Genomic DNA, 26,187 nt, shown 5'->3' with positions numbered 1-26,187 from the left:
TGATGCCGGTGAAGCAGCAAAACAACAAAGCGCCGCCACACAACACACGAAATAAGGGATGACTGAAGTCAACAGGCTGTTAAACAGCCAGGAGAACAGAAAATCTATATGAAATGACTATGAACAAAAAACAAAGCCGGATCTAATGCTACTGGAAGAACTGCAAAAGCTACGTAAAGAGAACCAAGATGGACACAACCACACAAAGATGTCACTCGAAAGACTGGAACAAGAGGTCACAGATATTAGAGACCAACTCGAAGAGCGAATTGGACCAATAGATGGAAGAACTAGCAGAAGACACAGTTATGCGACACCAGACGGCGCTGTGATTCCTGCTACAAAACAGACTGACACGCAACAACGTGGATTTTTCAGATTCCAGAGGGAAGTGAAGGAAATGATATGATCAAAATTAACCGGAAGCTGGATCACTGAAACTCCCAATGGAGATGGGTATCATCATTGAGAGGGTGCATCCTTCATGTGGTCCTCGACCTAAAGACCCCACGACGCCTCCTAGATCTATCATAGTGAGATGACCATACAGACAGCATGGAGCCAGAGACAAGTCTTTTTCAAAGATACACAAATCTTTTGTGACCACGACTACTCGTCCGACCTACAGAAGAAGAGAACCAGAACATATGAGGTTATCAAGCAACAAGGTGCAGGCGAAATGTCTATACCCAGCAAACCTGAGAATAAAACTGGATGCAGGAGAGAAGACCGCTGCTGAAAGAGCTCAGAGTCAGAACATGGTGCGACATCGAAGACGAGCGGAAGGAAGGTTGGACATGCAACAGGAAGACCCAAAGAGACACAGCGTTGTCAACATCAGACCTAAGAGCCCTCATGCAGGAAGAACTTTAAATGAGTTAAATGCTAGAGTGACTTAAAGGTACGCTGATTGACATGTAGAAAAGGAAAAAAGAAAGAAGACAGAGTATATCTGGATATTTGTTCCTGCCAAAATATAAATGGTAAATGGCCTGTATTTATAATACTAGTCTTTACTTTACTAGTCCCTAAGGACCCCAAAGCGCTTTATATATCCAGTCATCCACCCATTCACACACACATTGGTGATGGCAGCTACATTGTAGCCACAGCCACCCTGGGGCGCACTGACAGACGCGAGGCTGTCGGACACTGGCGCCACCGGGCCCTCTGACCACCACCAGTAGGCAACGGGTGAAGTGTCTCGCCCAAGGACACAACGACCGAGACTGTCCAAGCCGGGGCTTGAACTGGCAACCTTCCAATTCCAAGGTGAACTCCCAACTCTTGAGCCACAATCGCCCCAAAATATAGATGTAAACTGTCACATATTTACAAACATTATGCTTCATAAAGTCCAGGCGGTGGATGTGTAGGATTAATATGAGTGGACCACACTCATTTTTACACAACAGTGGGATATTGGTTATTTGTGCATTAAGCATTTTTTCCCACAGAGAAGGAGGGTCACACTTCTCTGCCCCAGTATAAATGGGGTTGTCCACAATGTGGACGACTGGAAGCGTGGAAGCCCTGTTCTTTTTCCTTCTCTCTGACATGTTACAGACATAGTTTACATTTTCACTTACAGACTAAGCATGTATACATTATACACATGTTAGAACACAAAGGGGAATATGCCATCATGTGGCGAATATGACAGATATGAACTTCGTTAGTTATAACGTAAAAAGAATTAATAACCTAATTAAGGGAAAAAAATCCTCGGACAATTAAAGAGACTGCGGTGCTCTGTAGCTCTCATTCAATAAACTCGCGCATCTGAGACAGAACATCAACCAAGAATATGATGCATCCTGCAGGAGCAGGACGAACAGAGGGGTTGCTGTCCTGTTTAACAAATGTGCTTATTACAGTAATGGAAAGGTTTTTCAGGATGATGAAGGCCGTTATATGATGGTAACTGGAACAACTGGAGGCTTATATGCTCCAAATGAAGATGAAAAAGGTGAAGGACTCTTACTTATGGCGGGGACTCCAACACTTTACCTTTCATTAATGCAAAATCTGACAAAAACCTAAAAATAGAAAAGGATTGGACAAAACATACTCTGGAGGTGTGGACAACAATAAGTAAAAAATTGGGGGGCTCTTTATCTGTCTCAAGTGCCATGCCAGTGAGAGGCAATGTAGAACTGTCCCTGTGTGGACAGTGGATTTAGTAGGTAGCCAATGCAGGCCTTAATACAATAAATCAACTCATTAATGGAACAAGTCATTTAACCAGCTTCAGGAACAATTCCAACTCCCCTCTAAACACGCATATAGATATCTTCAAATAAGACACTACATCCTGAACCACAAAGAAAGAGCTTTGATTGATCCTAACAGCATAGAAGAAAAACATCTCCCAACTAAGGAACATGTTTCTCATAAATACAAAAGCCTTATATGAGTCCTGCCAAAATACAGGACATATTTAGGAGAAATGGGAACTATTGAGTGTTATTATCACTGATAATGTATCGGAAGAGCTGTGCAACCCCTGTCACAAGGGAATAAATGGTAAATGGCCTGTATTTGTATAGCGCTTTACTAGTCCCTAAGGACCCCAAAGCGCGTTACACAACCAGTCATCCACCCATCCACACACACATTCACACACTGGTGATGGCAGCTACATTGTAGCCACAGCCACCCTGGGGCGCACTGACAGAGGCGAATAAGCAGTCAACTAGTCAACTGTGGAGAGAATCTGATTGGAAATTTAAAATCTGATTTTTAATACACCTCTTGTTATCTCCCCATGTTATAAAAAAACCTAAAATATAGAAATATGTCCGAATCCAAGGATTCTGGATAAGAATCAAAGAAGAAACAGAGAAAATCCTTCTAGTTAATTCTCCACTAAATGAGCTATACCTCGAGAGACATACAGTCCAGTCAAAAACTGTATTCTACAGATACTAATGGAAAGAAACAAGCCCACCGTCCATAACAATGGAAACATACTGAAAAGAGTTCACACAAAGGAGTGAATGACAACTGAAAATGACCAGATACCTGGGTGAATGAACAAGAATCCTGGAATGCTGTATTATAAGGTTGTAAATTCCCTTTATGATATCTTATTTTATTGTTCTTGGTCTGGGATATGTTTGTTTTTTATGCTCCTTTGTCAGAGAATGTTAACGTTGTGTTTCTGTTGGATTATCACAAAAATGAATGAATAAAAACAAAACAAAGTAACACTTCCAGTGACATCACAGAAGCTAATTTAGCAAAACAGTGGTGCTCCACCAAACAGTGAGAAAAATAAGTGACATTATACATAATAGCAGCAAAAAATAAATACACTCCTACAAAATGACTACAACCATGAGACAATAACTCTGTGTACAGATACTTGGAAAGAAAAGGAAGATAAACAGAGAGCACCAAGCCAGCCTGACCTAATGCTACTCAAAGAGTTGAAAACGCTGCATAAAGTATATCAAGATGGGCATAATTACACAAAAATGTCTTGAGCGGTTACAGATATTAAAGACCAAATTGCTAAACACAAAGGAAGAACTGGACAAATAGAGGAAAGAGCTTGCACAGTCAAAGACAGCGATTTTGCACCATACCAGATTCACCATGATATGGACCTCTCCACAAGCTGCAAGGATCTCCAAATCAGACTGAGATGCAACAACATTAGCATCTTTCAGAGTGAAGATCCTAATGTTTGATGTGAAGACTTTTCCAAGCTCCTTATTCCAGAGTGAAGATATGATCGGATTTGTGAAGCTGCTTCGGTAGAAAGTGACACAACTACCAGAAAAGGACATCAAAATCCAAGGTTTACAAAATGATCAGACAACTCAAAAGAAAAGATGTACAAGTGAAATGTCTGTATCCAGCAAAAGTGCAAATGAAACTGGACACCATCTTTGCAGCACTAACAGAGGCCTCGCTGCAGCTGAAGCAGCTCTGAGCTGAGACGCACTGAGCAGAAAGAGCTGAAGGAAGGCTGGAGGAGCAACGTTAGGACTAGAGGGACACAGTATTAAGGCCTGTTCCAAGAAGAAATATAGAGGTATGCTGAGTGAACTGAAAAAAAAAAAAAAAAAAAGTATAGGTTGAAAGACACAACAGCAATTGAACCAGTCACTATTTCTGACTATACCCAGCTGTCATCAACATTAATACAGGACTACGGGACCATTTTAGGCTAAATGTTTCATTACTAACAGATACTTGGATTAAACAAGAACTACAAGCTGCTTTACTCGAATACTTTGTTCGATGAAGGTAATGTTTTCTCTTGATGTGGGATACTTTTATTTTTATACATGTCTGTGTGTGTGTAAAAGTAACAACGTCACTCTGAATCTGCACAAACCCAAAGCAACGGGTTATTTCCCCTTTCTACATTTGTTCTCAGAAAAAACAGGAAGTGGATTTAGTAGCTGAATAAGTTCATCAGAAAGTTATTAGGTGAAAGATCACATAGACATTTAGATTGCTTAAACAACAGAAAAACACATTTCATAAAGCTGATCAAATTATATAAAAACAAAAATCTCTTGACACAAACACAATAAGTGGCTTAAAAAATACACTTAGTGCATCACGGGCTGCTCCACGGTGTGGGACGGAGAGATTTCGCAGGTCTTTCCTCCCCACTGCTGTCAGACTCCATAATAAAGACTTTAACTGATCAAGCACACACATCCATACATATGCAATAATACTAAGTGCAATAATCCTTTCTGTCATCGTTGTATTTTTACTCAGTTGTATATAGTATTTGTATTTGTATTCTATTTTTATCTTATTGTATATTTATTTTATTTTATTCTACTGTATATAGTATTTTATTTTATTCTATTCTGTACAGTTGTGTACTGTATTTATTCTTATTGTATTCTAATTTTTGCCTCATAACTTTTGCACTGTCCACTTCCTGCTGTGACAAAACAAATTTCCCACGTGTGGGACTAATAAAGGTTATCTTATCTTATCTTATCTTATCTTATCTTATCTTAAATAGTTGCTTCAAACAGCGTATGTATCCATTCAGTTGTTTGAGGTAAAGTATTGCCAGTCATCTCTGTCAGGTTTCTGTATATACGATTAAAAACCCCTGTTATTCATTGTAATGTGTGGGTTAAGTGTCTGACTTGTAGCAAAATGTTGAAAGTCATGTCTGTGACCTTCAGGATTATCTGATAGAGAGCAGAATTCATGGTTCCATCAGTAGAGGCGAAGCATTCAAGCACTGAAGCAGCAAAGCAGCCCCAAACCATCATGCTACCACCGCCATGTTTGATGCTTCCAGCAAATGTGTTAGTTTTAAGACACTAATGTAATGGGATGTAAGTTCCAAAGTTGAACTTTTTGGAAGTTGTACATTCAAAAAGTTCCACTTTTGTCAATCCACAGAATATTGGCCCAAAAGAGACGAGTCTTTGTGTTCTTTTTGTCAGCAGTGGTTTTCTCCTTTGAACACTGCCATCAATGCCACTTGTCCAGTCTCTTTCTTGTTGTTGAACAAAGAACTTTGACCTTAACTGAGACAAATAGCCTGCAGGTTAATGATGTTTGGATGGTTTTCTTGCCTTCGGATTAGTTGCACTCTTGCAGTAATTTTGGTAGGCTGGCTATATTTTCTCCTTTTATGGATTCTGACTGCCGCTGTGGTTCACGCCTTAGAGATGGCTTTGTAACCCTTTCCAGACGGATAGATGTCAATTACTTATTTTAACAACACATTTGTACATAGATGGAGAGTTCTACCACTGGGCAAACTGGTACTATGGATATTTCTGTCATATTAATTCCCCGTTTCTCAGAGAATAAATAGAAAAGAAAAAACAACATTTTCTAAAGCATCTAAAGCATCTGAAGCACCCAACTTGACACATATTTCAAAAACAGGCTTGGCTGTTGTACAGCATCCAGAGGCAAAGGCTTTTCACACTCAGCTAGAAGACAAACAGAATGAGGGTTACTGGACCATTTTAGTGATAGGCTAGTTTACCCAAGTAATGACTATTTGACTGAATACCTAATGAACACAATTATTTTACAGACAGTGATTAGTGAGTCAACTGAAGGCTCGCAAAGCGACCAGTGCTGTCAGAATGGAAGATTAGCAGAGTGATCGGAGCCAAGACTGTCTTGCATTGCTTATGCTGCCTTTCTCTGAAAAGCCTCGTCTCCTGTGGGATAGCTCAGCCCAGCAGAGATCCTCCATTGGCCTACATATGCAAACACTCGCTGCCAGCCTACTTTGTGTCTCATTGCCCTTTTCTTTTTGTCATATCATAAGTTTTATTTCAAAACTGCAAATAAAATTGATTGTGCCTTGCATTTTTACTCAAAGTCTTATTTAGGAGCCCAGCAAACTCATGACTGAACTACTGCAGAAGCAGTGGTTTCTGGCACAACTTCACCTACTTCCAAGATGCATTAAAAAAAGCCTGTCACCATGACCCTGGTGAAGGGCACGAGATGAAATGTGTCAGTCGAACAACAGAGTTGCTCTTTATCCTACAAGTGTTGCTGAAGCTTTGCTGTGGCTGTCAGCTGTGTTTGTTCTGGCTTAGCTGCAGAAGGAAGAAGTGTGGCTGTGATTTAGCTGAGAATCTCCTCTCCTTAGATAACACATGTAGGCCCACGACATGCACATGGAGGCGGAGCAGTGCACACAGTTCAGTTCAATTCATTTTTAATTACGCAGTGCCAAATCACGGTGCTCTTTATATTGTAAGGTTAGGACCCTACAATAATACAGAGAAAAGCCCAACAATCAAATGATCCCCTCTGAGAAAGCACTTCATGACAGTGAGAAGGAAAAACCGTCTTTAATAAGAAGAAACCTCTGACAGAGGCTCAGGGGCCAGTTTGGGGTAACAGGAGGAGGAGAACATACTGTCGAAGAGAGAGATTAGCTCTGTAGCTAGAGATGAATAATAACTAATGAGTAGGTAGCTGTGAGAATCTCTAAAGAAAGACTGCTCCTTGGCTGGGTCATAGTATGCACCCAGCAGTATTAGGTATGCATGCAAAAAGTAACTGAACTGTACAAAACAGTGAAGTGCTCTCACTCTTATTGAGGACGACCCACAGTAGCTGGATAGTTGCTACAGTATCCAATCACCAAACTGTGCAGGCAGCATGATTACATTAGTTGCAGCTTCCTTAAACTTTGAGACTCATAGACTAAAAATACCTTCATATATACTTACTTATACTTATATATATACTTTTTCATTTTTGTCTGTGTTCCCATAAATATTGCTTGGCAATCGCAGTATTACAGGAATCAAACATTAATCTTTTAAAATCCACGAGGCTTAGTGAAACTTCCTGCTAATAATGACTCACGTCACCAGGAGAACATTCGAAACAGGTTGAATCTATTTAGGTTCACAACCCACTTTCAGTTTACTGTCAAATAACATTTGGAATAGAAGTCCACCTGCTGTCAGCTGATGCTAAATAATATCTGAAGCAGAAGAGGAAAAGCAAATCAGATGTGACTGCCAACAACAGTAAACAAAGGAGGTGGAGCTGTTCTTATCGTGACAAGAAAAAGAATATTGCAGCAACTTCAATCAACGAAACTTCGGTCCTCGTCTCCAAGTCTTTTGTCTGTTTTTTGTCTTAACAATAATATTAAGTTCATATGTAGCTTGTACTGATGTCTGTGTCATCTTTGCTTGCACAAACTTCCAGGCCTGTGCTGTTCTCTAACTTTGAGGCTAACAAATGTTAGCTTGAAAAATACCCATAAAAAGGCAACAGTGCTCATAAACTAAAGGCTTGGAAGCTTGAACTGTCCCACTACAGTGTAACATGTTGAGTTATGGACTGTGCAGTCACACCAGTGAGCTGAACCAAACCTCAGCGATATTTACATCTATATAAACGTGTTAATATTCAGTAATCCTCACTGAAATTCTGTAGGAAATATTTAATAAGCACTGTGTCTGTTTGAGCTCAGTGACCTGCCCAGGCTGTTCTCTGCGTCTAGTCCCCACACAGTTAAGATGAATGGATGAAGGGCTAAATAGACTGTTTCCACCTCATTCTGCTCTGTGTGTTCCTATTATTAGACCAACAGATGAAGCAAGCTGTTTGAAAGCACGGGGGTGTCAGGTGTGACTGGGTGGCAATGCCAACTGTTTCCATGGCTGATGTACAAGAGCCTCTTGGCAGAATTTGAGGCTGCAGTAAGTCAGGACTAGCTGTGTGAAGTGCACACTTTTAATGGCACATAAAATAAATGTTGGCAGCTTTGCTTCACACATACGCTCAGGACATCTGTCTCAAACAACAAGTTCTGTTTTTAGCCACCGAACCACAGAACCTTGAAAAACATTGTCAGTTTTTAGCATTCTGAAAAACCTTTGGGGCAAACTTAAAAGACCGTGTTAAGCACATGTTAGACTAAAGCCGTGATAAAGCTGACTATGTATTATTATTATCATATATCATTTTTATTGAATGAATATTGAGGGAAATACTTGATAGCATCAAAGCTTAATGAATCCAGATAGTTTGCTGTTTGACATGCAGCCACATAATAGCTTGCTTTGCAGTTTGCAGGCTGAGAAAACAGCGGACGAGGCGCACAGAGTCAGGCTCAGTTTGTCACACAGTGGAAGACAACAGATTCTCTGTTCCTCACATTAAACAAGCTGTAAGACGAATACATGCATGAAGAGCTTCTCCAGCGTTACACAACCAGAATAAACACCACACTGTTCCTCCAAAGCAGGCAACCTCTCCTCTCAGGTGTCCTGGCACACACATCAGGTTCCTGGGGAGCCTGACGAGTGTGATCCATGCTCTAGTTGGAAATAGAGCTGCAACGATTCATCGAGTATTTCGAATAATTTGATAATAAAAAATTCTCGACACAAATTCTTTTCTTCGATGCTTCACTGAAGGCACGGCTCTGTGACGCGCCAGTTTTAAACAGAAACACTGATAACACAACAGCAGCAGACGTGATGACACTTTCACAGTTTAACATGGAGTCGGCGTGAAGAACGAAGAGGCGGAGCCATTACTGAGACCGTGATCTCAAGCAGAGTGAAGAAAACATGTTTCTAGCCTCCAAAGCAGTCGCGCTGTTACTGTGCTCACCATTAAAACCTTGACTAACGCTAACAGGACTCCTTCATCAGAGCACCTGATCCACCACCGTTTGTTTTACACAGAGAAAATCTGCAGCAAAGCCTCCAGAGCTGCATTAAAACACGCAGATGAACTGTGATTCTCTTATAATTGCACAAAACTGACTCACTCGATTAGCAGTAATGCCCTGCTTACTGTCTGCCCCTCAAATGTTTTTTCCTGGGGTAGAATGATTGTACAATATTCATGTTCAAAAAGAAAGTGGGTGAACAAGGTTCACTTTATTTTAGATTTATTCTAATCCAGCGGTCCCCAACCCCCGGGCCACGGACCGGTCCTGGTCCGTGAGCCATTTAGTACCGGGCCGCGAGAGCTGAGGCTTCGGTGTGAAATATGGTTTTCAGGGCTTTTATCATTAACTCGGTGTCCCTGGGTCTTTTCCCGTCCGTTATGAATAAATCTTCTTCTTTTTTTTGGTTTTATTTTGTTGTACTTATCTGCGACACCTTAAAGGGCGGTGCGTGAAAATATTGTCAGACATAAACCGGTCTGTGGTGCAAAAAAGGTTGGGGACTACTGATCTAATCCACACAGGGTCAGAAGTATACATACAAATATATACATGCATTCAAGCCTTTCAGTAAGTGGTGCTAAAGGATCTACGGTGTCTTCTAACTTGACCAAAGTCTATTAACTGCTCATTATTTACCACAACTACTCGTTTCTCTTTGCAGCGTAGCAAGGATTTAACAACAGTCATTGGACTGACTGGTATTCACAACAAAAGTCAAGTCAAAGAAGCAGAATTACAAATTTACACTAGTTGGTAGGTCTCTTGAAACTCTTCCTAAACAACTGCAGATTCCAACATAATGAGTTCAGACAAATGTACATAAGCACACCTTTTCCAGGGTCAAACTGCAAACTGCTCCAAAATCCACTCCTCCAAAGCTCAACTGAACATTTGCAGTTCTAACGATGAGACGAGAATTGAGCTACGTGGCCACAACGGCGAGAGGAGTAAAAGCGAGGCTTTGAAACCTAAGAAAACTGTTCCAGCTGCCGAGCATGCTCTGGCTGTCTCAGAAATTTGAGTGTTATATTTGACAGTTCAATGTCGCTTGACAAACACTCCAAACAACTGTTTTTTTCATCCAAGAAACATTTCTAAACTCAGGCTGCTGGTGTCAAAGGCAGAACCTGCTTTTATTTCTTCTCGTTTGGATTATTGTAGTGGTCTTTTTACTTGTTTCAAATCAGCTTTGGATCGCCTTCAGACTGTACAGAACGCTCCAGAATCCAGTTTTGGCTTCTCTTCATTGGTTGTCAGTAAATTTTAGGTTTCATTTTAAAATTGTAGTTTTATCTTTTAGAGCTCTGCACGGTGAGGCTCCCCAGTTTATCTCTGACCTGCTGAAACTTCATCCTGAGCACTTAGGTCGTCAGGTCAGAGGTCACTGTTGGTCCTGGGCACCAAGGCTGTGGAGCTCTGTTGTCTTTAGGCTGTACAGACTCCATCGACTCTTTAAAAAGCAGCTGAAGACATTTCTATGCAAACAAGCTTTTACTTAATTTTCTCATTGTTTTATATTATTATTTATATTTCTGGTTGTATTGTGAAGCACTTTAATGACATATAAATACGTTTAACTCACTTACTGTTTTGCTCCCAGTAGGATCATGCTCTGGGGCTGTTTGCTCCCAGTGGTACTGGTACATTGCACAAAGTAAACAGGAGGAGGAGGACTGCCTCCAAATTCTTCAACTTCACCTCAAATCAACAGCTAGATGTTTTAAGCTTTTGAGCATATGTGAATTAGAGAAACTCCAACATTAACTAAAACTTGTGCATTCAATTGTTGTTGTTTTAAGTATTAAAGGTGAATGCTGTACAATCAGTCCACCCTGCAAAGACAAGACTTCAAAGAAATCATGTGAAGCTCACATTAACATGACATGCATGCCCATGATCGGTGTACACATCATTCTCACCACAACAATAAGTACGAGGGACTTTGTTCTTTGGGCACAGTAAACTTTCAGCACTGACCTACTTTAAGCCTCCTGCTGTTTGCAAAAATAGAAAAGCAAAAATCCTTCAGTGAGCTGCTTCAGTGATTCTAAAAAGCTCGAGGCTGACTTTCACTGTTCTGCCACATTAACTGCAGTGAGGTCGCACTGCTGTGTGAATGAAAGATTCCCAAAACAAAATCCAGGGAATCCCCTGACAATGTCACTGCTGAGAGAGACGTTCATGGAAATGTTGCAGTCATTCCAGAAATACCTATCACACAGTATTAAATGGAGTCATATATTATACATAATGCTGTATAACTGTAGAGCCAAAGGCCAGCAGTGAATTAGGGCATGCATAAAGATAGCAGTGGGGGAATGAGCAACGGCCAACAGAAGCTGCATGCAGCGCTTCAGTGTTTGAAATCATCAGTTCATTTTCATTATCTTGTAACCGACCTTTTAACCTGATTTTCCTGATATAAATGTGTGTGAAAATAAAAATGCACCGCTACACTGTTGGCCTTCATCTGCTTCTGTCATGGCTGCACTAAATGCACTAATTTGTCACCTAAAAATGGTAAAAAAGAAAGTGCACCCCCTTTGAGTTCTAAGGTTTTACTATCAGGACATAACAAGAAATTACAAAATTTGATAGATTAGGTAAATACAACCTGAGAACAACAACACAAGTGAAATTACACTGTGTCATTTTAACAAAAACTAAGACACAATGCAGGGGACTGTGTGAACAACTCAATACACCATAATCCAGCAGCTTGCAGAACTCTTCCTTTCAAGTAGTTGTTTTCTATTCAGTTCATTTTAATTTTATATATACAGTGCCAAATTATAACAACAGTCGCCTTATATTGTAAGGCAAAGACCCTCCAATAATACAAAGAGAACAGAGAAAGCCCAACAATCATATGAACCCCTATGAGCAGCACTTTGGCAACAGTGGGAAGGAAAAACTCCCTTTTAACAGGAAGAAACCTCCAGCAGAACCAGGCTCAGGGAGGGGCGGGGCCATCTGCTGTGATTGGTTGGGGTGAGAGAAGGAAGACAGGATAAAGACCTGCTGTGGAAGAGAGACAGAGGTTAATAGTAACTAATAATTAATTAAACTAATAATTAAATGCAGAGAGGAGTATAAACACATAGTGAGCAACACTCATTTTGATCCACTGTTCTTTAAAACATTGCTTCGGTTCATTGAGGTCTCTAGTTTATCCACAGCTTTCTTGACTCCTCACCACAGCGTTTGAGGCCTGAACTAACCTCGTAATATCTTGATTCTTTCCATTATCTGATGCCAGTGTGCTTCAGATCGTGGTATTATTCCTGAGAAGAAAAGACTTACAATTGGCAGGTGTACTTTCTTTTTACTGACTAAACTTTACAGCTTCCTAACATGCACTTACATACTTTTTCCATAATATTCTGCTTAAAGCATTTTTGTGTAGACCCTGCAACTTGAAATTTTGACTCTGATCTCCTTTTGTTACAGTAGGCAGGAGACTAATTCCAGGTCCTTAGACAAAGGTCTTTTTGGTTTAGGGTATATTATACGTCTAATGATTCCCTTAGATGTATACTCACAGCCTAAAAACTATCCAGCAACTAAAATGTTTTAAATTGAGAAGGAGTTAAAACCAGCGTGTTTTCATTTTGTATTTTGGGGGTTGGCTGGAAAAACGAATAGCAGATGGACGATTCTAAGTTGGGCTAAAAACAGCAGCTGAATGTGAGACTGTGCAATGATTTCTGCAAAATCTGATGATTATGATATGTGATTTTTGCTTTTTGAATGATACATATTTCAGAAATGTTGAGGTCTCATAACTGATGCTCATGAACCCAAACACTTAAAATGTAGGGGAGACCGGGGATAGTTGTAACATTTTTGACATTTCTGTCTGTAAATTGGAGCTCGTTTAAGGTAGTGGATTCAAAATGTAATGCAAAGTATTTACATGTCTCTGCTATTAAATAGTGCAGCTATTTTCTCTGCAGCACAATTACCCATTGCATGGTATGGTCTCAAACACAAAGAGTGAAATGTTACAATTAACCCCATAGTCTGGGTTAGTTGTAACATATCCTGGGGTGAAATGTAACACAATGAAATAAGGGTACTAACAAAATATTAACATGTAATCTTTGTTTATTCAACACATGAATGCACTTAGAGCCATTTATGTAGCTGTGTGTGTGTGTGTGTGTGTGTGTGTGTGTGTGTGTGTGTGTGTGTGTGTGTGTGTGTGTGTGTGTGTGTGTGTGTGTGTGTGACAGAATGCAGAAATCTAGCTTTTGAACATATTCCAACCCCCCAAAAAAGAGAAATTATGGAATTTTCTGCAACTGAATATTTCATTAATTTTGGTTGGTCTTCCTTGAGTTTGGCCTCATTGGCTCAGTGGGCATTATAACCTACAACTCTTGCACCAATTTTGAACATAACAATGAAGCTGAAAAAATGTAGTTGTTCACCAGCATCGCAATTCCATTACTTTTTATCATGGCTTACCTTGGTGAGGTTTGCAAAGTGCTTCAGAAAGATGAGGAAATCTGTTTCTTGCACCCATCCTGATTTATTTCCACTACCAGTAAGTCCTACTGGTCCATCTCTGACACAGTGGTCTGCACAATGTATGTGTGGGGAACACAAACAGTGGAGGAATTGTGTTGCCAATGGCATTAACCGCATATACAAAAGCGACCAGTGAACCTCTCTCTGCTGATGTCGTTGCCCCAACTTGTTTAATATAAGTTAAAGTAATAGTGTGGTAAGTTGTAACATCTGCATTATTGTTACAACTAACCCAGACTCCTATAGCCATGAACTAGCTAACATTACAGCCAACGGCTAAAACATTAGCACTAAAGACCTACACAGAATATATCCCCATAGACATACAAATAACACAATTTAAGTTTGATGAGTTTAACTGCAAAGCAGATAATGCTATTAGAAATTGAAATAAAGTAGAAAAACTTACTTTTTGGCATACAAATTACTTTTTTTCATGTTAAATTGTCTATGTTTGACAAAATGTGCTGATTTTTCACATGTAATAGCAGAACTGAATTGGGCATGCACAGGATGAGTCACATCATTTGAAACTTAGCCCTGATTGGAGAAATTGGAAGTGTTACAACTATCCCCGGTCTCCCCTAATTTAAAAACATTTGTTTTCGTGGTTTGCATTTTGCTTTCTATTGGATCCGACAGAAAGCAGAAAAAATTAAAAATAAATTAAGAAATGATGCTACGTTGTGATATTGTGTGTATTACCACGGATGATTGTTGAGATGTCAGCGTTTTACTGTGTGAGCAGCTAATATCATACATATTAGAAATATAAAATTCAATAGCTGCAGCTGCACAGCTACTTAAAAAATAGAAAAAAGCAGCAGCCCATTGGCTTTTACTTGACCTATTTTGATAATGAGAACAGGTGGCTGTGCTGAGCACAAGCAGAGGGGGTAAAGGGGGGATGCTGTGCTTTATCACATACTTTAAGTGGATGAAAATCTCGATGAAAACGTGCGCGCCATTTGCTCATCACAGGCTATTGCATTTTAATGCTGACCAATTAGAATTATCTATTTTTATATAGCTTCATATAACGCACCTACTAATAGAGGCTCGTGTATAATAATGCAGCTCTGATATAAATACGATCAAATCAAATGACATCCTCGCTGTAGCAGGCGTTTGATGGAGGTACAAAGCAAAGCCTGACTCACCTCTACGAAATAGAAGCAGGGCAGCAGGCTAACACTGTCTTTAGTCTGGATCCTCTTCTCTCGTACAGACATGGTCGGCCTCTGAACGTCCAAACAGATCCGAGATGTAACGAGGAAAGAATGGCTGCGCTCCTCCAGGCGTCCTGCTGGAATCAGGAGCGCTCCATACCGCTGTGTATAGCAGTATGCAACAACCGCTCAGTGTTCAGCGCGGGGACCCGATGCTCCCTCCAGCGCGAGCCTTTATACCTGCTGGTGAGCTGCTGGTGAGCTGCTGGGAGCGCGGTTCTGTGTTTTTCTCTCCGCTTGCTGTCAGGTAGAGAACAGCGCCTGAGCAACAGAGCGAGAGGAGGAAAGAATGGGGGGGAGAGCGCAGACGCACTGAGGAGGGCTGACGGTGGACCACCAAAGTGGATGTGCATGCAAAAACGTCTGTTTCACATATTCTTAAACGTAATATGAATGCTGCTTTGCCACACGCTGCTCACGCTTAGGTGTTATGGCATCATTTGTGGTGATTATGGCGCATAAGCAGCCCTTATCTGTGCGACTGTTCCTCTGCGTTTAAAACACATCGTAAAGGTTTCCCTCTTTGCTTTCCTCATATTTAACGTCACATCAGCAGCGACATCAGAGGCAACTTTATGTATCTGAAAGCTGTTCCTAAATAGTGCCAAAACTGGCATTTCCAACGTACGTCCCCCAAAATCAAATTAAGCCCGATATCGGCTACGGATGTTAAATTCACGTTATATTTTGGTACCATTGACGGATATTTTCCGTTTATGTTAACATTTAGAGGGACTTCTTTTTACTGTAACTCATTAAATGTACGTCTTTATATCCTTAAACACATATTTCCACACAATTACAACCTAATGCACCATTTGCTCACAAATTCTTAAATGTAAACTTCTTAAAATAATCTGTGCTTTGTAAACAGCAACATTTGTACAATTAATGTTAAATATCCTTATATAGTTCTTGAGTTGCAGATATCAGATTTCAGTGTTGATTCAACAGAATTGCCTGATACTGATTTAACTTTGTTTCAATCAGTATTTGATATCTGGGATACTAACGACAACATCCACCTCGTCATAAAACGAGTAAACAGCTAACACGTGAACAAAATAAGTCATCTTTAAAATTTGAGCATTTTTATGTTCCTTGAAATAAATGTTTCTTTATGTGAATACGTTGATATACATTCATTTAAGTGGCTGCGACGTGTTTTCTTCAAACAGGATACCCGACAATCCCAACATTTACCAATATAATAAAAATAATATACTATAGACATAATAACATCCAGAGTGGCTTTAAGGTAGGATCGCTGCCTTGTGGTTGCTGAGCTGATGATACAGTATATGTAGTCAGTTATGGTCAAAGTTTTTTTTTTAAACTCACCTTTTATTCCCAAATGAAATCAGACTGAGCATGTGTGCTAGATTAACACTGTAGGGTCTTTACCTTCAGACAACATTTGTTGACTGCTAAGTGGTGCTAAACTGAACAGCTCCAAAGGTGTTCCTGAAATTTGGGTTTATTAGAACAGAACAGATCTCAGCAGAAGGCTGACAGGACTTTTACCCATAAAATAAACATAAAGTACAGAGAAAAAAAAACATTTAAATAAAAAGAGATGAGGACAGATTACTACACCAAACCATAAAAACACGTTTACTGGATTTGTTGTGTCAGGGGTGGAACACTTCAAAGAGACCCTGAATCAGTGTCCCCCTAGATTCTCTTCCCTTATTTAAGTCACAGCTCAAAACATACTTGTATGGCTTACTCACTTTAATACAGATGTTGTCAAATCTTGTTTATTGTTTATTGTTTTGCTATTTTAATTTATTTTAATCTATTTTTAATCTACTGCTATATTGATACATTTTTCTCTTTGTAAGGTGAACTTGGGTTTCAGAAAGGCACCCTCAAATATAATGTATTATTATTATTATTATTATTATTATTATTATTATTATTATCATGCGGACTGTCATGTATGGAACGCCAGGACTGCCATAATGAATTAATTAAATACACCATTAAATAATTAATTAAATGTGGCAATAATTAATTAAAATTGGAATTAATTAATTAAATAAATAGTTATGACACATGTAATTAATTAATTATTGACACATTTTAATTAATTATTGACACATTTAATTAATTAATTATTGACACATTTAATTAATTATTTAATGGTGTATTTAATTATTTCATTTTGGCAGTCCTGGCGTCTGGCTCTCATCATGAAATAATTTTATCTGTCAGCCTCACCCATCAAACTCAGGAGGCGGGGTTAACGCTGCCCATGCAGCTTCTCTAACATTTGATTGGTTGCCGTGCAAAGTAAGTCAAAACAGGTCGATCCTAGATAATCGATTGCTTGTGTAGACTTGGGGCAGCCAGGTATCCCAGAATGCAGATCAAATCACAGGCAGCAATGGTGGTGGTGTAGTTTTAAAATACCCCGTTTTTCTGTCACCAGCTACACTTTTAACAGTGTTTTAGCCGCGAATGTCGCGCCGTATGTCTGGTCAGGTTGTCAACATAGAATATGTTTGCAAAAGTGCTCAGATGTTTTCAGAGATTTCACTAGCTCTGCTAACAGTTAGCATGCAGAGTGCACCGAGGGGGTTACGTTAACCGGTTTGTTTACATATTCCACTCTCCGTGTTCCACATGTTGCATTCGCAGATTCTCATTTTCACCGAACGATCGTCTCTTTCCGCCTGGTCTTGTGTCTCTGTGCTTCTGTAACATAAAGAACGAGCTGACATTTTTCTCACGAAACCAGCGATCAGCTCAGCAGACCCTCAGTTTACCTGCATGCATCCTCCTCCTCATCTGTCAGCTGTTTAACACCTGCTGCTAATTCAAGAAACACGCCTACGTTACCTGGTGATAGTCACAGTTTAACTGGGCAGCCGGTGCTCGATATAACGCAATGTCAGCGCATTTTTCTGCACAAGATAAGTAAATATAGTGTTTTCCCCGAGCGCAGAGCTGCTGGAGCTCGTTTCCTTACAGAGCACTTTATAGGCGAACAGCTTCATCAGCGGCTGATGTCCAATCACCGGCACACAGCTTTCAAACCTCAGCTGAGTTTTAGCTCTCAGTGGTTAAACGCTGGACTTCATTCACTCAGGTTCTGTCTGTCGGGTCACGTTTACTTCGCTGTTTTATTTACAACTGAGCAAATCGGTTTGGCTGAGGTTAAAGTTACGTTTCATAACTGCATAGTTTCACAGACGTTTAATGGTTCACTGGCACATGTGTTAGACTGAACTATCATCTAAATATCATCTGTTTTTTAATAGTTATTCAACTGTATTCTAAGCACCAGCTGTCTGTTAGAATGTGATTTTTTTTCTCTCTCTGTTGGCAGAGGTATAAAAATGCGCAGGAAAATCTGACATGCATGGCGAACTTCACCGACGATATTTAGGGAGGAATAAACACACATCAAACATAAATGAACCATTTGTCTGTCTCCATAATTGAGAGCATTTTCTCTTCTTATCTCAACACTCTCTCTCTCTCTTTTTTTTTTTTTTTGCTTTTTCGGTCATGTTATGTTTACCTGTCAAAGGCTTGTTACAAACTATGAAACACATCGTGCAGACTTCTGGATGTTAGAAGAAAACTAAAACTGCTCATGAATGAGACTAAAGGCAGGAAGGTGTCCTTTAAAACTAAACATGTTAATAGGACCTCCCTGTTTATATCATAGTTTATGATATAGCATGTGTATTTCAGTAATAGCCTGCTGAGGCCACTATACGTGCTGGCCTCATATCAAATGTGAAGGCAGACTGAGTCTATGTTTGACGTTTGTTTATATCTAATCTTCCTTTTCAAACATTTAAACAGCAGCGAGTCTGCAGCTGAGGGAATACAAACTCAAATTGTCGGAACAGGTTTGCTCGTTTCTTGGATTCATTTGGTGATTTATTAAATGTATAACTGTTATTCTAATCTGCTGCTGAGTCTCTTACACTTTTCTTTATGCTGTATATTTTCACGTCTCTGGAATAGTTGGCAGTTAGATAGTCAGCTGTGAAACTCTGTGTTAACTCATGGAGCTGAGGATATCGTGGATATGCTGACCTCGCTGCGTGGTGTACAGAGCGAGGTCAGCATGATTAATATTCACAATAAAAATATTAGCCGAACATCATGAAGTCTGTATGTGTTTCATAGTGTCAAACAACCTTTGTACAGTTAAAGCCAGCAGTTACTACATGACGGAAACACCAACGTTATCTCTTTTATGTGTTTATACACAGGTCACGCTGATTACTGAACAAAAACCCAAAGATCAGATGTTAAACAGATTTATTTGCTCTCTCTCCTCCTTAAACATGTTTTTAATGTTAGTTATAATTCAGAATTGGCGACTGAAACACGTAGGACACATAAGAACATCAGGAAATAAAACACCGATAAATATAACCTCAGTAAAAGAAGTCAGCGGGGGTTACTACAGCTGTGTACCGGGGCCTGCGCTTTGTCGGTGGGATTGCTTGCGAGGCGAGCGGGTCTATCCCACGCTTTGCCGTGAGACTGGGCAGACATCTCCGACATCATCGAAGCACTTTTGCAAAGAGGCTGTATCTTGACAAACCGACCAGACACATGAAGATTAAACCACTACATTCTCGGCTAAAAAATATTAAAACGGTATTTGGTGACACACAAACAGGGTTTTTCAAAGCTCAGTTCTGTTAGCTTCCACATGCCGGTTGTTGTGTGCTAGAAACAATGGCCACCAGGCCAAAACAATGGTTTTGACTCGATCAGAGTTAACCCCGCCCCCTGAGTTTGATGGGTGAGGCTGACAGATAAAATTATTTCATGATGAGAGCCAGGCGTCAGGACTGCCAAAATGAAATAAATAAATATATCATTAAATAATTAATTAAATGTGTCAATAATTAATTAATTACATGTGTCATAACTATTTATTTAATTAATTAATTCCAATTTTTAATTAATTATTGCCACATTTAATTAATTATTTAATGGTGTATTTAATTAATTCATTATGGCAGTCCTGGCGTTCCATATTCATGGACCAAGATGACTTTGGGATACCTTGGCATCCACCAACATGCCTGACGGACCTCAGCTTTGCGGATGACATCGCTTTGTTTGCTGATATCTGGAAGAATATGAAGACCGTGACATGAAAACTTGGAGCAAGAGGCAGCCAAAGTGGGCTTGTGGATTAGCGGGAACCAGATCAAGGTTATGAGAATTGGTTACATGACGGCACAGGATCCCATCTCTGGAGGAGGTTAACCAATTCCCCAACCTGGGCAGCATCCTTGCATGCGACGGAGATACTGATCATTATGTTGTATGTCGGATTGTGAACGTGGGTGCGGTCTTCCAGCAGCTGATCTGCTTCACTCCAAAGACCGACCTGATGACGAAGATTCGTCTGCTCAACTCCATCATTATACCTGCCGCGATCTGCACTTGTGAGACGTGGAAAACATTACTCTGCTTTTTTCAGAAGCCCGGGGTCTTTTGGATTGTAATTTGTTTCATAGTTGGATGCCTGACTGACAACTGTATAAAACAAAACCTACACACAATATTCGAAGCACATAGCGCACAGTCGTAAATTCCCCCTAATTTTGGTATGATCCGAGCTCAGGCACTAGGCGACTGAGCACAGCCAGTAGCGGTTTTTGATACGGGCGACACGGGCGGTTGCCCGGGGCGGCATCGTGGTGGGGGGCGGCATCACGGGCATCGGCAAAAAAAAAAATTGCTCGTACTCATGCTGCCCCGACGTCAGCCAGCGCATATTGGGAATGGCACAGGCACCGATCGGTTTTCTATCACCCGTTTGCTGGGAGTAAGGGCGCCCTCCGTTTGCGAGGTGTGCCTGCTGCTGGCGGTACAGGGAGGAGGGGGGGGGGGGGATTCACTGGTGGCTGGAGCGGCGTCTAATAACCAACCAAAGTAAAACAAAAATAAAAACAAACCAACAAACACGAAAACACCAGACATCATGATACAGACTTATAATTTGCACCGATGTTTTTTAGAAATTCTGTACGCGAAAAGTGAGCGCGAGAGCCCTCGGTGCGCCTGCTCGCTGCTGAAGTCAAAGTAAACTTTATTGTCATCTCCGCTACAGACAGTCCAGCATATAGAGACGAGACGACGAGGCTCCAGTTACAGCAGTGCAAGTAAACAAACAATAAATATAAGAAGAGTAAGAAAATAAATATACACTTTAGGACTCGGGGTAAAGGATCAATAACAATTTAAAATTTAAAATTTACAGTTTGATGATTTAAAGTCTCACACACAACCCGTCGAAAGGGGCGGGGCTGGCTGCTTCCAAATAGAGCACATTTCATTCATAATGATGTAAATCCAAGCCCATCATGTATTCATGATTTGAATCCTGGGTCGTGTGAAATCCCAGAAATAAACCATAGACAAAGTGAATCTGTGAACTAAGGTGTAGGTTGTAGGGGATGGGTGTTCATACTGGAGTGCAAAATTAAAACCAGTGGAAGATGCACAAGAAAAGTTCAAAGCCATCAGGTCCTCAGTTTAGAAAAAAGAGAAAAGAAGAGGAGGAGAAACGAGCAAAAGATGCACTCAAAAAAATGAAATTGGATGGTTGTTACATGCATAAGATCCAAACTTGTAATTTGAACTAAATAATTCCATGTTTCTATGGTGAACGTAATTAAATTATGTAGCATCTGCATGAAATTCAGCAACTTAATTTGTCCTTGTTGAGATGACATCATACAATCTAGTAAGAGTGGCTGGATCCAGGCAACTAACCACTCTTACTAGATTGTATGATGTCATCTCAACTGTCCCCTCCCTCCTTTTCCTCCCCATCCCCGGCTACCTCCCTCTTCCCGCTCCACCACACTCACCCACACAGGTAGGGCCTTGGGGTGCGGGTGTGTCACAAGGGTGCAGGGGAGACCCTTCCCCCCCTGTCCCTTTCTGGCCACCTGTGCCTCAATTTTATCTCACAACTTAGACATTCACAATACTCACACTCTCATAACACACACATATATATAGGGCCTTGAGGGTGGGCACGTTAATGGCGTCCAGTGGACGGTCTGTGTACTCAAACCTACCTCTGGCGCTGGTGCCCACCTCTCAATTTTAAATCCATGTAGACACTGAGGGTTCTCGGGAGGGGCCGTGTGATTGTGTGTACATGTCCATTTATGTCAATCCTTACGTTGGGTGAGTGCTGAGTGTTTGTATATGTGTGCATGAGGGTGGGAATGCATGTTTGTGTCTGTGTCTATATGTCAGGTCTCTCCCCTATCTCCCCTCACCACACTCCCTGCCGGTGACTGATGCCCTCAGGGGTCGGTGCATTGGTGGTTCTTGGTGTCCGGGGCTGGGCACCCAGGTATGTACCGGCTCACTCCCGGTGACTACTTGGCGGGGCCTGGCGCCTGTTGCTCGGTCAGGCCTCCTCCGGGGTGCGGGGGGCCCTTTTTTGTAAAAAGATAACAATGTTAGCCTTTTCTGCAGCTATGGGGCATATATGGTATCACTCTAGGCTGGAAGCAGTGCTTAAACAATGGAAAAAAACACAAACTTTGTCCAAAAACCTCTCATGTTTAACTGTTTTCCACTTTTTCTTTGGTCATTTTAGCCTTTTTGGCCAGGGTGAAGGGAGTATCTGCCATCAAACAAGAAGACAGCCGCATGTAGCTATGATGATGTTTGCTAGTTCACCTTACATGCATTAATGTAATAACGTGGTTAGCCTACTCAACGTAAATTACACACGAACAACATTAAGCTACTCACGCAGAGAAGAACAGCTGCTGCTGCATCATCATCCTCATCATTTCTGCTACACTGGCAGGGCTAGGGGCCAGGACTCTCCTCTTCGGGTTCTTGGGGGATGCTATGCGTCGCCAGGTGATTCATCGGATTTGAGGTGTTACCTCCTTTGACAGTATCACAGTATCAGCTTAAAGCACTTGTTGCTGCTGAGTTTGCATCTTTTGCTGTGAAGTACAGCCAGACTTTTGACCGCTTCGCCTTGGGCATTTTTAATCTGTAGCTCTGCTCTAAAAGAACGTACGTACCTGGACCCGCCTACTATCCTCGGAAACGTAAAATGATTGGCTAGAATCTAAAGTGTATCACAGCTCAGGAAAAAAAAGCACTGAAATAAAGCACCGAAATGTGCGCTGCTTTTCGGTCTGGTTACTACTGTTTATGTCAGAACCAGTGCCATCATGGCACCGGATACCGGTACCCATCCCTACTCCAGGAGCATCCCCTGCTCTCACGACTCCTCACACTCTTCTCCTCACCTCCTTCATCACTGTACATAAATAGAGCAGAAAGAGCATGATTAATTTTAGTCCACACCTAATTCCTCTGCCACCTCAACGCTGCCCTGAGAGCTCACCATACTGCAGCAGGCCAGAGACCACACCCCCACCTCAATCAGACAATGTGATTTTTTTTGGATTTTCTTTTCTCATTTTGTCTCTCATAGTTGAGGTATACCCAAGATGAAAATTACAGGCCTCTCTCATCTTTTTAAGTGGGAGAACTTGCACATCTGGTGGCTGACTAAATGCTTTTTTGCCCGACTGTATGTGGCTTAATTTTTTACCTCCCAATAAGAAGTTTTCATTCTTCCTCATGTTGGAAAATGCCACTAAGAGTGTACGGAGAGCATCAAAATATGATACGAAGGGGTTTTTGATCAAACCTCTGCGTAGGCTGATGTTGGGTGAACCGGTGCATCTAACAGGTTAACATTTTCACTTTGGAGTTTGTTTCTTTTCATGTCATGTTTTGTTTGTTTCTCATCAGGTTCATCATTTACAAAGCACCTGGAGAGATTATCCCTAGATCTAACCCTAGAAGATATAACAACAAGATGAACTACTTGTACATTGATTCAGCAAACAGCAAGTCCTACATGCACAATAGACCCGACTACAAGAACCTCAAAGATCCATCTGGTGCCTTGGCCCACACCCTGAGACCAATCTTGAAGAAAATTAGAAACATGGTGAGACCATTAGTTTGGTCCAGTAATGGTCCTCTACCAAAACACATCATTTAATGCATATGCTGGAAACACTCAATACAGGTACACGTGCAGATTTAAAGTGTGAATGCTGTTTTATCATGATTTTTCATTTTAGCTCCATGAAATGGAGAGAAATAATGATTTGCTTAAATTGTAGGTGCTTAACAGTAGTTCTGACATATCCAGTTGAAACTATTACAAGCGCATGCAAGGGATTGAAGAAAAACAATGGCTGGGTAGTGCTGTCAGTGGACAAGTGAAAAAAACAACATGCCCACTTTAGTCAAAGAGGCAAAAGCGCATCACATGAGACAGCTTCAGGCAACTGAGGAATTTTTATTACCAGGAGAAAAAAATCCACATCCAGAAGCAGGAATTAGATTAGATTCAGTGTTTTCACCATTTCACAAACGTCTATGAGACTGTGCTGTCATGTAGGCCGAGGATGTCTCTTGAAAGTGTTAATGCAGATTTTTTCTTTTTTTTTTTTGTATGATTTACAGCTGCCAAACTTTGGATTCATCAGCTACAGTGATCAACCTCCAGGATGTTCCTCACATACCACATTTGGCCACAGTAAAGGTAAAGAAAGCTTCTTTTTACAGACAACACATTGTCAAACATATAAAACAAACACTGGAAAAAGTTTGTTAGACTATTGATCTTATAAAATGACTGAATCATTATTATGAAGGCAGTGAAAGGATTAAAGTGCTTTGAATAAAATGCATCCTATTCCTTATTTTATGACCAGCACTGTAACTGTTTACTGTCCACAGGGGTGATCATGGTGGAAAGAGACAGACCTGGGGTCTGGCTCTTGCACAGCACACCTCAATTCCCCTTCAGAAGAGACCAAAACAATTTCTGGCCTGAATCTGGATTACAACTTGCTCAGACGTTCATCTGTGTAACTTTCAACTATAACCAGTTCATACAGATCGGTAAAAAGCTCAGTTCGAACTCTGGACATTTCACAATTTAAAGCCCAGAGGCTGATCTAAACCTCACAGTAAAGATCTTGTTTAACTTTTTCCAGGTAAACATCTGCAGTACATCAGAGCTTTTCCATTTGAACATGATATTCCAGATGATTTCCATCAAGAGCTCATAGATGCAACAAAATGGGTTGAAGTTCCCCCATCGAGTGATTACCAAACACTCACATCAAGAGGAGGTCTGAGGTTTTATAGCATTGCTAAACAACAGTTGCAAGAGCCAGGTGAGATGTCTGCATGTTTAAAGGTTAAAGTAATAATCATCCTTTAAATTACACTGTGGAGGTATGGCACAGATGACACAGGAACTCCAGCTTTTCACTCCGACTTTATCCGTCTCCACATAACTTTGCGCCACACACTTGACAACAAACCTCCCAGCAACCTGGGTGTGAGTGGAGCCCCCTAGTTGGCTGCCATAACACCCGTTTTTGTTGGTTAAGCTTTTAATGGTTACAGTGATATTTGTCTGGTCTTAAACCAGACAAATATCATTGGGGATGAGAATGGATGACTTGGAATCTTTAAAGAGAGGACAGGTTTTAGGATCAGCCTAGCTCAATGCCAGTTGACATATATGTATTTACATCCAAATAGAAATTTAGGCGATGATATTTATGCTGCCTATAGCTGCCGACAGCTGCTGCATATCTGAAATCCACGTACTGTTATTCACTTTGTTACTGACGTTATGTCTTCATCAATGGCTGAAATGCAGTGTCTGAGAAGAGAGTGTGAGTGTAAACGGGTTTTAAAAGGTTCAATGTTTCAAAAAGACAGGAAATGCTTTAAATGCTCCTTGATCCTTTTGCAGATGGAGACCTGTACCACACTATTGCCCAGGCAGTTCAGAGTCATGTGTATGTGCAGACGTGGGGCTGCCAGAAAGATCGGGCCGATTCTGACTGCTCAGGCCCCAATCATGTGTACAACATTAAAACTATAAAAAAGGTTCTGGGTCCTGCTAGTACATGGAGTCCTACAAAGGACCATTCAAGGTGGTGTGTGACCAACAGTGAATCCAACAGTGAATGGACCTGTATAGCTGATGTCAACAGGGCTCAAACCCAGTATCAGAGACGAGGCGGGGTGCTGTGCATTGAGAACAGAGACGTAAGAGACAAGTTCTGGGAGTTTGCTAGAGAGTTTGATGAATGTAGTACGACCCCAACCACCATGGACACCAGTGACTGTGAGCCTGACTCAAAAATAATCCACTTGGATCCGTCAGTGACAGGCTGA

The 26,187-nt window shown here is 40.8% G+C and overlaps 1 protein-coding gene and 1 pseudogene across 1 annotated transcript in view; one reads left to right on the top strand and one right to left on the bottom strand.

Annotated features, from left to right (window-relative positions):
- Nucleotides 1-14,934, bottom strand: part of plppr4b (phospholipid phosphatase related 4b) — a 50,519-nt gene extending 35,585 nt beyond the window's left edge. Inside the window, exon 1 of the mRNA XM_085361878.1 lies at nucleotides 14,863-14,934. Within this exon, the coding sequence (XP_085218004.1) occupies nucleotides 14,863-14,934 (72 nt within the window). The remainder of the gene's footprint in view (nucleotides 1-14,862) is intronic.
- A 48-nt stretch (nucleotides 14,935-14,982) lies between these two features.
- On the top strand, nucleotides 14,983-26,187 carry LOC146624979 (deoxyribonuclease-2-beta-like; annotated as a pseudogene).

This window comes from Diplotaxodon limnothrissa, linkage group LG9, assembly GCF_057381915.1.
Source record: "Diplotaxodon limnothrissa isolate DT_005_m linkage group LG9, D_limnothrissa_male_GT1.1, whole genome shotgun sequence".
NCBI classification, from domain to species: domain Eukaryota; kingdom Metazoa; phylum Chordata; class Actinopteri; order Cichliformes; family Cichlidae; genus Diplotaxodon; species Diplotaxodon limnothrissa.
Note: the sequence above shows the minus strand (reverse complement) of the source record. Positions and strands in the feature narration are given on the sequence as shown.